Below are 13,815 nucleotides of genomic sequence, written 5' to 3'. Positions count from 1 at the left end.
GTTATTAGATTAATTACGAAAATGCATACGTGTGAGGCGTGAATATTTTATATTAGATAGAATTAAATTAACAAATCGATCTTTTTTTATTATGAGAGTCAAACACCTTATAGGCTATAATCAATTTATATAATTTATATAATATACATATTTATTTATTCATAAGAGTTACTGGTATTAAACATTTAATTCATATGTATTGATATTCATTTTTAAAATTTGGAAATTATTTGTCTGATTATTTATCTATAGTATGGCAGAGTTAAGATGATTACTCGTTAGGAGACTTGAGTAAATAGGTTTTGCCCAAAGTTAACTTACATTATTTTAACTTGGTTAGTGGTTACAACATGTATTACAATACTCTAATTTATTATTGTATTATTTTAAATTCTAAGCGTAGCGATTAATGCATTGATTTTATTATGATGTTTTTTTTTTTTGTATATGACTGTATGATTACATTATTTACATTATAAGTTGTCAATAAAATCGGTTTTGGATACCAAATTAGATCCAAATTGTTTTTTTAGTAGGTAAAACTTAAAAATAAAAATTACACAAGTAAACAGTACTTAATTTTATAATTGAAAAAAATAAATAAAAATGAAAGAAAAATAAGAAATTTTACAAAAATCCAATTTTTGACAAAATGGATTTTGTTTTTTTATGTAACTAATCGGATATATTTGAAATTTTCACAAAATAATTATATTATCGTTTTCTATTTACAATACAATTTTCAAAACATTGTGATTATTTTTGAGCTATTTATAAGCATTCAACATTTTCAATTTTTTAAAAAAAATTTTCGCTACGTAGAAATGCTTGAAAAATTAATTCAAATATTCTCTTAAGTTAGTAATTTCTAATTAAAAAAAAAAAAAAAAAAAAAACGAAAATCAATCTAATCACAACATTATAACATTAAGTTAAAATATTGACAAAATTCATAAAAACCACAAATTATTTTATAGTTAGAAATGTATAAAAAAATTTTGTTTTTATACCTAAGATTTTGTATATAATGATATATTATTAAATTCAAATTTAATAGACCAATAATAGGAACCCACTCAATACCTATAGCAGATCGATAGTGTGGTACTCACTTATCTACCTCTTTAATAAATACTATTATAGGTACTAGACTGAAATCCATATTTTTTTTTTTTACTTAGTTGAAATCTCGCCGGAAAGCATTCAGTACTATGTTGGTTATTCAATATTTAATAATTGATTGCAACAAATTCAGCTTAATTTTTTTTTTATAGTTTTTCTATTTGTAAAATCAATACATTCATCACTTCACTGATCATTTAAAAATGTACACTTTTACTTTACAACAATCATTATGTTTATAATAAAACCATAACAATATTATTATTAATTTCACAATATAAGTAATATTGAATGAATATCAATAAAATTTAATTGGTTTTTTCCTAGTTTCAATTCATATGTCATTGATGAAATCGCTAAGAAAAATAACAAAACTGTTCTTAGAATCCCTCCTTACCATTGCGAATTAAACCCCATAGAACTGGTTTGGTCAATGATAAAAAAATATATTAAAAATAAAACCGACAACACAATATTCAAATCATTGGACATCCAATACTTATTGTACAAAGCTCTTGTCAGAGTCAAAAAGGAAGATTGCATATATTTTATTGGTCGTGTTAAGGAGGAGGAACTTAAATTTTGGAACATGGACTTTATTTTTGATGAACTTGCTGATAACCTTTCATCTCACAAAAACAATGATGTTGATGACGATTTTTAACTGATTTATGTAATGTATGTAAATATTTGATTAAACTGTGTATAATATTGTTTTAAATGTGTATTATTTACGTTAATACATTTTTTAATTGTTTTTTATTATTTATTTTATTAGTATTTATACAAGTATCAGCATAGCCATGGGGGTGGCAGCGGGCCATGCCCCCCTATCAGCTATATCAACTTAATATAAAAATGAACTGTTATTATTGTTAATTGTTGATTATGTTTTTTTGGTATTTTGAGTTTGCTCCCCCCCTATTTTAAAATCCTAGCTATGCCACTGACAAGTATCTGTAGATTAATTTATAATATTACAGTAGCAATTCACACGTTACTATTAGACATTAGTTCACTTAAACAAAGTTTTTTAATAATACAACCTATACTATGTACATATATATACAAGAAATTAATGTAGGTAAATGCTGTATAAGTGTATAATGATTATTTTCAATATGACATATGAGGAGGCTGTGATGTCATTTTAACTTGGTCACAGTATAAGTCATTTGCAAGTTTTAGTATTTATATTATATTATATATTATTATAAAAATACAATTAATAATAATATTTTATTAATTTGGTTATTAGGTAATTAAATATAATTATTTTTATAATTGATTAAGATTTAAGTAGAATATTTTTGGTAAAAAAATCATAATAACACAGGTATTTTTGATGAAGAACCAAGAGATATTCCAAAAGATTATTTTTTTTACTCTCAATTTAATATAATATGTTACTAGTATATCTTTTTTTACTTATTGATTATTGTACAAATACTCTGTTTCTACTCGTATTAAAATTTAAAATACATAATTATTTATATATAAAAAAGATATTTATGATTCAAATTTGATATGTATAAAAAAAAAATATGATGGTGTGGATTGCTTATAATTTATTAGTATCTATAGCATGGGATTATCAAATGGTGACTGCAAACACATTTTATCTAGCCCACAGACAAAGAATAAATAACACATATTATGACAATATTATATGTGTTATTGTTATAAATTATTATTTTTGTATAATATTATTGGTTTTTAAATAATGTAAACTATTAACAAATGTACTAAGAATTTTGATGGCTTAGAAAAAATTTTCAGATTCCTAATGTGGCTTTTCAAAAATATTAATTGGTGACCCTTGATCTATAGAAAGATAAACCTCTATATTTTTTTCCCAATCTTACTACTATATACAACTAACATGCCCTATTAAGTAAGTATATTCAACAATATTTTAATTTAAAATATTTCGGTTACATATTTTATATTATTATAATGTAATTTAATAAGTGAAAGTATTTAGTTGAAAAAAAAAACCAATTATTATCTATATTTTTATTATTAACAAAGTTAACGCATTTCTGAGACATAGCATAAGTATTTTGATACTTAATATGAATGACGAGATGACAACAAACGATAATATAAAATAGTTTTTAATAATATATTACTTATTTATAAAAATGTTTGTGTGTCATTAAAACCACTTTTACATAGTTTATTATGAGAATATATGATCTAAAACTCTAAAACCTAGATGTAATTTTTGAGTGGTAATAGTAAAACATGATAGAGTGGCTTTAATGGCAGAACATATACTGCAGTCACAATTTTACTGATAAGAGTGCAAGACAAGATAGCCCTAATCTCTAATTAAAATTAAAATTAATGTTACTCCTAATGGTTCTAATAGGTAGGTCAGTTTAAGTCAAATGAATAAATCTCAACCAGGTGTGGATCCAGGATGTCTAATTTGTAGGTTCCATAAAATACCAAAATAGATTATTATTTTAATTTAATATATCTAATATATAAAAAAAATATGTACCAAATAAAAATAATTTAACGTTATTCTCATGAAAGTTTTGATATTAACCTATTAAAAAGATGTCATACCCATACGTGTTGTCTCCATCTTTTACTCATACGACATAGCAAATTTTCATTCACCAGTTTCAATAGTGTGCTGTTAGTTTTGATATTAGAGTGAGGTGACATTATAAAATTTAAAGGTAAGATTATATCTAGGACTCCATGTAGCCTTTTATTGATATCATTACCTTTAAGTTTAATAATAGATAAATTGGCTCTAATTTTAAAGATAACAGCATAAAATGTATTCTGCTGTACACAAATTTGCTTTGTTTTACGTTTGTAAGATGGAGACACATGCAAGTATGACGTCCTCTTAAAGTTAAAGAAAAATATAGTATTATAATAATTTTCAATAGCTTTTCCTTTTTTTATTTTTATCATTAAAAGCTTCAGAAAATTAATAAATTTTAAATTTTAATAAAATAAGTTTGAAAAAAATATTCTAATTATTAACATAAAAAAGCAAATTTTAATTTATATTATATATCAAAAAATAATATTAAACAATAAGTTTTTTTTTTAGTTAAATTTTTACAATTCTAATATAAGATTATCTTTTATTTTCTTTTTAGAACGATCTTTTGACCTAACTATAAAATGTTTACCGTACAAATGAATGAGATATCCTTCAAGTTCTAATTCGAAAACACATTGATCTTTGGGTAAAGCTGCAAAACAAATTTTATTATATTTTACTTAATATATTGTCATAATTAGTTATACAAGAAACTAACTTTTTAATTTATTATCAACTCCTATGATTTGGAAAGTATTTTTTGTTTCAAGAATTATAACACCCGTCAATAAAAGATATGAACAACATTTGGAACTGATAACTTTGATGTGAGCACCATGAAAATCACACTTGTAAAGTGAAGTCATAAATTGTTCCCAATGTTTACATCCTGGTGTGCCATCCCATCTGTAAAATCATAGAATTTATGAATAACAATGCTTAAAAAACAGGCCTTATCTTACCCTCTTTTGCGGAGATCATCAAAATTAACAATTTTTCTCATATATGACATCCAAAGCTCATTCAACTTCATTGCATCAGTATATGATAAAACATCTTTTGGTGGATGATTTAATCCTAGTATTCGTTTCAGTTGGTTTTTTGGTTTACATTTATCTACAGGTTTTGGTTTTTTCTTGTGTGTGTAATTACCCAACCAATATATCTAGAAAATTAATCTTTATTATTAATTATTATTTATTACTTTTTTAAATATAATATTTTACTACTTACCCTTTTAAGTCCAGAATCTATTTCTTTATTAGTCACCTTTAATGGCAACAATTGACGAGTTAATTGATTAACAGTTAATGGATTTTCCACTTTTGATGTACCAGAAGACTCAAATGCTGTCTGTGTCAGTGGAGTGTATAAAATGTTAGCTATAAACGTGTAAAATAGTTAACGTGTAATAATAATTTAATACAATTTCAAATTTACTTACACATGTTTGAAATCGGCTAATTAAAAAAAAACAATGAAAAGTCTTGACCACGAATCTATGACGTAGAGCATATCCTGCAAATTGACCACGAACATTAAATCGGTTTTCGAACGTACAGGAGTGAATCCAACGGATTCAATACTCGGGAGACCGAAACGAAGCCGTTGTCAATGTACCGCATTGGACTCTGGCGCTATGCCGTCAGTGATAAGAGTGCACTAAACGGGATGGGGGGCGCATGAGCCCGCGAGCGAATTGTACGGAAACGATTCGAATAAGTGCTACGTTATTATTGTTGCCGGTTGCAGTAGGCTGCAGCGCGGGAGACTGCGTCGCGTAGCCGTTTGTGGAACGTGGCCGGTGATAACAGCTGCACACCGGTGATAAGCACGTGCACTTCGCTGCGCTTTGGTCGCGGGCAAATCCATCGGTCGCCAGTCGGGTGAGGAACCGTCGTCGGTCCGGGTCGCTTCACACGGTCCCTTACCCCGGCGGCCGACGTGGACTCGCCCGGACCATGACCTGCCCCAACGCGCCGGCCGGTGCGCAGGCCGTGCCAAGGCGGCCCCCGTGCGCGCTGTCCGCCGACGGTTAACCGACATTTTGGGCACCCGCTGTCCGCACGTGTGCATTTTGAGTCAGACCGTTCACGGACGCATCACTTGCCCGGATTCGTACCAGGGTCCCAGGACGTCGCGCGCGCGGCCCGGCACACTGCCGGTCGCGGTCTGTCGTCGCCGGTCGGTCAGTCGTCGGTCGCTTCGTCGTACGGAGCGTGCTGACTCCCGACCGCGGACCACTCACTAGCGCAGCGCCGTACTCCGGGGAGGTCACACGTGCCCCAGCATGACCCCCGTCGAGGCTCAGGGCTTTTGCGCGCTGCTGTTGATCATCATCTATTATTACGTTTCGCTGTGGTCGTTTTTTTCCCGTTACGACGGCACGGTGATCGACCGCCGAGGCTTTTACATATTCTTTTGGTTGTTCTAGTACGACCGCCACGCCGACCTCGACGCAGCCAGTGCAACGACCACCGCCGTCGGTCGTGTCCAGTGTCCGCACGTTAATATAATATATAATACATAATATGTTTTACTCTATTGCTAAATCGGTACGTATCTACACGCACGTTTTTAGTAATTATAATAATTATTAATATTGTGATCGATACGCCACCTGGACGACGAATAATGACTATACACAACATAAACACAATATTATTAAATATTATTATGCCTATCGCAGTATCGCCTACGTGCCTTATGAACTCATAATCGTTTTATTACGCAGATTTAAATGAGGGCGCATACCGTCATGCACCGCCTTTGAACGTAGTTTGCGTGACAAGAACTATCGCAAGTAGATTTGATCGCAATCAAATTTCCGCGAGCGTTTTTTCAAGAAAAATTTGAGCTTACTGCTTAGCAGTTTTTTATACACGTGTATTGTTATATAATGATAAGCGTGAAATGAGATGTCTACGGAGAGCACTGAGAGCAGTTTCTCGAGACTATAAGACTGGTAAAGATTTTGTTCTGTCCTCTCATTTGTATAAAACTCTAATAATCTAATTTGTTCATTGTTGTGTATTAGCCATTAGAAAATATTTGTTTTTATTTTAAAAGCATTATGCTTAACAATTATTTTTCTGAACCTACAATAAATTAGTAATAATTTCTAATACATAAAAATTAAAAGTCATTAAAATATCTATTCTGATTTGCCGTAGATTTGATAGAATATAATATGTTGGTCTATTTAAAGCTGTTTTCCATAATACAATATTAACTCGATATTATATTTTCATCAATTATACAATTTAAAAAAACTTCGAGGACTGCTAATTCCATCATTTTATTTTTAAACCCTATAAATAAAAAAATATTATATTTACTACCTCACTCCCCCCCTCCAAAAAAATATACTCTAAGTTACGTCATTGATGTTAGATGTTTATTATTATATATACCTGTCACAGTAAATCGATAGACCGCGCAATAGGTACTTAAGTGACGCCGACGTATATAATATATGCGCCGATAAATTTCTGCCATTAAAATCGTAGGTTATCTCTACTTCCATACTTGCTAATATTAAATATTACAGTAAATTTGAAAAAAAATTGTAATCCTCATTTAGTGGGAAGTCTTATTTATGATTGAAATTGTAGTCATTAAGGTGCATTGACACTTCATGCAAAATGTATATAACGCGCGGTCTTCGAGGCATACCTACCTATCTTTAATATTATGTGTATTCTATAATTTAGGTGTTGGCATTTACCAATGAAATTATAGTGGATGGTACAAACTGAATATATACCTACTACAATCAAATTTATATGCTGCCTGAAAAACCTTTCAATTATTGCAGTGGCGTAACTATAAATTTGGGTCCCCGGGGCAGTATCAAGTGTTGACCCCCCCATATATTTATATTACCAAAATTAAAAAAAAAAGAAACAGTCATTACTTATTATAAATATAGTTTATTTATGTTATATGTACAAAACTATAAAGTGGGCTATTCAAAGTTTCTTTTTCTAGCTTCCATCTCAGAAAATGTTTTTATTAGTTCTTTAGTGTCCATTTGTCCGTTTAGGTATGTTTTGGCTGTTTTGAACTTTTTTCTAAGTACTGTTACAATTTCTAACAGTACTTGTTTCGTGAATTTTAAAATGAAATTCAAATGTTTGTATATCATTTTAGATTCTAAACGGAGTAAGGAATTTATTGATTTTACAATGATGTATGTTTTTTTTATTTTTGTGTCTGTCATTACGTTTTTGAATAAAAATAATGCTTTGATTTTTTATTTCAGCCCCTTTTTGAAAAGGAAAATTAATCTAGTTAGTATTTTTTAGTTAGGAATTTTCAAAAACACCAGACAAACCTTAAAAAAGTAACAGTAAAACGGGAATTTTTACGCATTATCAGTTTTCAACAAAATCGACTTTTTTATTTCGCTGTAACTCAAAAATGAATCATTGTAAGTACTTGAAATTTTACAACATTTTTATATTAGCGTTATATATTTACTACTAAATTTTCAAAATATTTTGACTTTTAAAGCTTTTTGCAGACAATTAAAATTTTTGATTTTTCTAAATTTTTTTTTTGAAATGCCGATAAAAAAAATTTGGCTTTCCAAAAAATCTTTAAAATTTAATACAAGGTTTATTATGAGTTTTACTTATCGAAGTAAAAAAAAAAAAATCAAAAAACGTTAGTTACAATTTTTGTTTATAAACATTTAAAATTCAATTGTTTACGAAATATGTCAAAATCGCAAAAATTAACAAGGAATTTTGAAGTTGAAAAATTCATAACATTTTTTTGATTTATACCTAAGGTTAAAAAATTCAATACAAGATTTTCCATAAGTTTTCCTTCAAATAATTGTAAAAAAAAACTCCAGCTTCAATACAGAAAACATAAATAACAATATATTATAATTTAAATATAGGTAATAATATAATATATCCTAATAATTATTCTAGACTGACAAATCATCTCCGTTCAGAATCTTTTTCGTGTACAATGATACCTGTCATTGCATTCAAATAGTGACCTACTCTCCATCTCTACTATATACTATACAGCAGAGCAATACCCACTTGCCCACGCTTTTTTATAATACAAATTGTATTTACAAGAGTCGAGGGCCCCGGGGCATTGCCGTGCCTTACCATCCCATAGTTACGCTACTGAATTATTGACTTCAAATATATTTGTACGATTAAAATATTTTGTATCCCAATATTATTTATAGTTTTTTATATAATTTTGTAAAACGATTATGATAGAAGTAATTTATATTTTTAAACTATGTAATCTCTATCATTATCTATTATTCAATATATTTGTTGAAATGTTATAATTTATGTTTAGATTTTAAAACATTTTTACGTGCAAGTTATTTTCGATTTTAAGCAAAGCGACGAATTTATTGATTTTACAATGATATATTCTTTTATTTGACATCGCTTTTTGGAGCAGTAGAAATGCTTTGATTTTCATTTATTAGAGTAATAGGGTAGCTTTTGGTAGAAAATTGGATCAAAAAACAAAATTAAAATTAAGCAAAAACGAAAATTTTTATTACGTAAAACCAATTTTTGACAAAATCGATTTCGTTTTTTTTGTTTGCTTAAAAATAATAAGACTTGAAATTATGACCGAATATTCATATTAGTGTTTACGAAATACAAAATATTTAAGATCTTTATGTGCTATTTATAGTTATTTTGAATTTTCAACTTTTTTTTACTTTTTTGAATGATAAAAATATTTATTTTTGGTTTTAATAGCTTGAAAATTTAATGCAAGGTTCCTCATAAAATGTTATCGTATATTTTATACTTACAATGGCATTTTCATAAACAATTTATTCACCAAAAATTAATTCAACCTACTGCAACTTTACTTGCTAGTAACATAAATTATTTAGCAATATTAATATATCATATAACTTAGTAAAAGTATATGTGTAGCAGACAAATCGTCTTCGCTCAGATTGGTTTTTTGTATGCAATGATTTATTATTGAATTCAAATTTAACACAAACCTACTTTACAATGACTAATAACTTAATGATGAAGTACACTATTCAGTAAACTTATTGATCAATTGTGGTTAATTATACTTTTCCTTTATTTTAATTTATAGATAAAGTGAAAACAGATATGAGTGTGAAATAGATAATCACGAGATATTTCTACAGTGACAGATAGGATAAGTACTGGCCCACTAGTTTCAGAACTTTTTATCTCGCTAAAAAACGTTATGACAGTATAACTTATGAAAATTAGTTTTAATATTTATTTACCAAAATTTAATCAGGTCTATAATTAAACTCGATAACTCATTGGTTCTATCTAGGCCTCGACATTTGTATTTGTTAAACGTTATTATAACGAACGGAGATACTTTTAAACCTATTCACCAATAAACCTGAAAATACTGCTATGTTTTAGCATCGAATGCTACATGTGGTACTGCAGCTGTCAATTAATGTTTGAAAAAATTACTTTGAAAATTGAATATGCAATTAGCAAATTCAATTTAGTTTGTATTTTAGTATTTTAGAGAGGTCAAAATATTCGGGAAAAACAAACAAATAATTAAGGTAAAACGGAAATTTTTACGCAAATCCATTTTTTTTGTGTAACACGAAAACATACGTGACTTAAAGTGTTTATGTATTAATTTCCTATACAACTATAAATGTTATTATTTTCAATATATTTTGACTTTTTGATGATAAAAATTCACAAATTTGAAAAAATGATTGATAATTTGTTACAAGGTTCCTAATAAGCTGTTTATTTCCCAATAAAATTTTTTAAAAAATGTTAAGTTACAATACATTTTTATAAGTATTTAAGTTCAAAATCTTGAAAAGTACATGCAAACTATAAGTATTTTGTAGCAATATATGTATAAAATCTTTAATTTTTGTAGCTAAGGTTTAAAAATACAACATAATATTCATCATAATTATTTCATATTGGAACTAAAAAATTCATATGATATGCAAAAACAGTTATTTTTTTATTTTTATTGACATTTGAAGAAGTATAAATAATATATTTACTCATGTTAACGATGAATAACGATGTTAATAATTATCCTATTATCTGTTATAAATCAAAAACATTATTCGTGGTGACGAATAAATACATTTTTACAATATAAAAGTAAATCAACAAACTTTTATTATAATTATGTATGTTGTTTTTCCGCGGATATCCGTAGATATCGTGTAATGTTATAGGAAGTATATTGCATTATTGCGGAAACTTGTGATTTGAATTCTCATATTTAATACCTAATAAAATGATTCTAGAACATTCGATAGACTTTCTATCTACGGATATCCGCTTAAGAAAAACACATAGATAATTATAATAAAAGTTTGTTGATCTACATTTATATTATAAAAAAAACGCTAAAATAAATTTGTTTAAAAACATATATATTTATATTATCAATAAGGAACGGTTTTATACGTAATAAAAATATTAAAATATGGAAATATAATTTATAAAATATGTGCAGACACCGTCCAAATATGTAGGAAACAATTTTTTTTTATTTCTGTATTACAATGCATTTACGGAAAAAATATATCAAATATAATTATATAAAAATATCAAAATCGTGTGTTGCACTGAATATTTACAATTTCTTTTAAATTATTGGATGTTAAATGTCACCTATTAGGTCTCAAGATATTTTTAAAGCGACTAAACAATTTATTATATTATGAACTAATTATCAAAATTACTATTCATAATCTCTTTTCTAATTTTCTAATTATACAAGTTATAGTGGTTATGAAAAATTGAATAAACAAAATTTTAATTTTAATAGTAATTGGAATATAATATACATATATAGTTAGAGCAAAACATGATTATTTTTTTACCTACATGATCTTTTTGCACATTATTTTCTAAATTTTATTTTTCTTATATTTTTATTAAGTATAGACGAGGTGCTATGCTAGGATTGATAATATATATTGCATACCTACTTGCCTAGTTATGTTATACAACAGGCAACACTTAACAATACGCAATAGGGTGTAAGGTGTAAGCATGTAAGGTACCTATTGCAAAAGCAATTAAGCAATTTTTACAAATAACTAGCTAAGTGCTGAAATTAAATAAAGGGTTACCTGTAGCAGTTTTGACAGAACTTTGAGGGGAAAAATTTAGTCCCAACGCACAAAAAAAATATGAAGAAAAAAATTGTTTTCGTTCTCTTGTCGAAGTTTATTCAAACGTACTTTTGTTACATAATTGTCATAAATTATTATTTTTAAATAATCACATAACATTTAAAAGAATTAACTAAATTCCAATAGGAGTGATTATCACCCTATTCTTTAAAGCTGCCACTAGTAGTTTATATAGCACTCGGGGCTTTCCTATAATTGCATCAATGATTGCGATTAATTATATACTAATTGTTCCAAGTTCTCAATATTAAATTTATTAATATTTATTAATTAATAGAAATTGCATAATTTAACAATACATTATTATTTATTATGTAATAAGCTATACGTAAACAAGCAGTAACTTAAACAATAACACATTTTTGATTAAATTTATGGTTTAATAATTTCATGATTAATTATTAATAAGTAAAATAGTTGTTAAAATTGATTTTACATAAAAAAAATATATATATTTCAGGTTTGAGATGTCAACAATTTGAAAAACTATGAAAATGTTAGTTTATTACAATATAACGAACAAAAGTTTTTTTTTTTTTAGATAATCACTTTAATAAAGTAATATAATAGCAAGTCAATTAAATTATATTCCTATACTGACACAAATAAAAATGCAGTAACCTCGGAATCTACCGATGAACACAAGATTCAAGTAATACTTTATACATCGTTTGATTTAATAGTTTTTATTTTATGTAGATACCTAAAAATAAATGTATAACTTTATATCGAGTAAATTTATTATCATTTCAATTTTAGATTCCAATACACAATGCGCAACTCGAACTATAACCAGATCAGCAGAACCCAGGGGTTAAAGTGAGGAGGACGCAGGGGAACTCCCCTAACTCAAATAGTGGTTAAAAAGCGTTCCCTTTATCAATTATTCATAAGGTACGCCGGAACGCTCCAATTATAATCAAACATTTGTCATTACAATTCAGAAGTCTGTTGAGATTAAATCTTGGTTTTTATTTATTTATTTTTATCAATTGTTACTTTACTTTTATAAAATCTTAATTAATAAAAATGATGGACTATCTAATGTGTTAAACTATTTTTTTGTTTAATGTATACTTTTTAGTATTAAGTACTTGTATTTAGTTATTTAAATAATTTGTTGAAAAAAAGTTACGGCTAACAGGTAAATTAAATCGTATTTGTGTAAAATTATCTTTAATGAATACTAGAGCTTTTTTTAATACCAATATTTTTTGTTTTCAATTTCTATAGTTTTATTAAAAGACAACCACTACTTACAATTTTTTATTATGAGAAAAAATGTTCTCTTTCAAAAAATTAAATTTCTATAAAACATAGGTTATTCTAAAATGTAATATTATTTAAATTATTCATGAAATAAATTAGAAATTTGAACATTATTCAGGGTTAAAAACTTAAAAGTGGGATGAGTATAATGTTACACAATCACTGTTTATAGTGTTTATAGATTACATATACTATAGGTATACATTAGAAATTATACATAAAATGATACATGGAACGCTTATAACTACATAAGTCAACCCCGGGATTTTTTCCCACTTTAAACCACGGCAGAACTTAATTCATCGGTAATTACATCATCTAGCACCTCTTTTTCAAAAAAATAAATTATACATTTTAGTGCTTGTTAATTTATCATTACATTTTTGTAAATATATAATACATCAAAAGTGCCCAAGAAATATTGCAGTACCTGTGCATGTGCATAATTCTAAAATTAATTGAAATATTTACCTCATTTATAAATTAAAGGGGGGCAAACAATTATAATTCACCTTTTGAAAAAATAAATATAGTCTTTTAAAAGAAAATTAATTATTGAAATTAAAATAAATCGTTTAGATGTGCGAAACACCTCATCCAACTAGAAGTAAACGTATACAGTACAATATTAATTCTAAATTCTGCAATAGCCCAGTCATAGGCG

The 13,815-nt window shown here is 27.4% G+C and overlaps 1 protein-coding gene and 1 long non-coding RNA gene across 5 annotated transcripts; one reads left to right on the top strand and one right to left on the bottom strand.

The window, feature by feature from the left end:
• Nucleotides 1-4,199: 4,199 nt before the first annotated feature.
• LOC113554009 (ribonuclease P protein subunit p29) lies at nucleotides 4,200-5,484 on the bottom strand. The gene is made up of 5 exons (XM_026957638.1): nucleotides 5,139-5,484; nucleotides 4,928-5,076; nucleotides 4,657-4,859; nucleotides 4,413-4,600; nucleotides 4,200-4,346 (listed from the first exon to the last, which is right to left on the bottom strand). The coding sequence occupies exons 1-5, from the start codon at nucleotides 5,140-5,142 to the stop codon at nucleotides 4,210-4,212; spliced, it is 681 nt and encodes a 226-aa protein (XP_026813439.1). The 5' UTR covers nucleotides 5,143-5,484; the 3' UTR covers nucleotides 4,200-4,209.
• Nucleotides 5,485-5,851: 367 nt separating this feature from the next.
• LOC113553242 lies at nucleotides 5,852-12,967 on the top strand. Of its 4 annotated transcripts, XR_003405192.1 has the most exons (5): nucleotides 5,852-6,249; nucleotides 6,429-6,659; nucleotides 8,002-8,126; nucleotides 12,424-12,534; nucleotides 12,642-12,967. It is a non-coding gene; the product is annotated as an uncharacterized LOC113553242 (long non-coding RNA). The 4 variants fall into 4 exon arrangements; XR_003405195.1 differs by lacking the exon at nucleotides 6,429-6,659; XR_003405194.1 differs by lacking the exon at nucleotides 8,002-8,126.
• Nucleotides 12,968-13,815: the final 848 nt, after the last annotated feature.

The sequence above is a fragment of the Rhopalosiphum maidis genome, chromosome 2 (assembly GCF_003676215.2).
Source record: "Rhopalosiphum maidis isolate BTI-1 chromosome 2, ASM367621v3, whole genome shotgun sequence".
Taxonomy (NCBI): domain Eukaryota; kingdom Metazoa; phylum Arthropoda; class Insecta; order Hemiptera; family Aphididae; genus Rhopalosiphum; species Rhopalosiphum maidis.
Note: the sequence above shows the minus strand (reverse complement) of the source record. Positions and strands in the feature narration are given on the sequence as shown.

What these genes read in the sequence shown, in the direction of transcription:
- LOC113554009 (XM_026957638.1), bottom strand. An exon ending in TAGATTCTGGACTTAAAAGG is followed by an intron (nt 4,860 to 4,927) that starts GTAAGTAGTAAA and finishes TTAATTTTCTAG; the next exon opens with ATATATTGGTTGGGTAATTA. An exon ending in GATGATCTCCGCAAAAGAGG is followed by an intron (nt 4,601 to 4,656) that starts GTAAGATAAGGC and finishes ATGATTTTACAG; the next exon opens with ATGGGATGGCACACCAGGAT.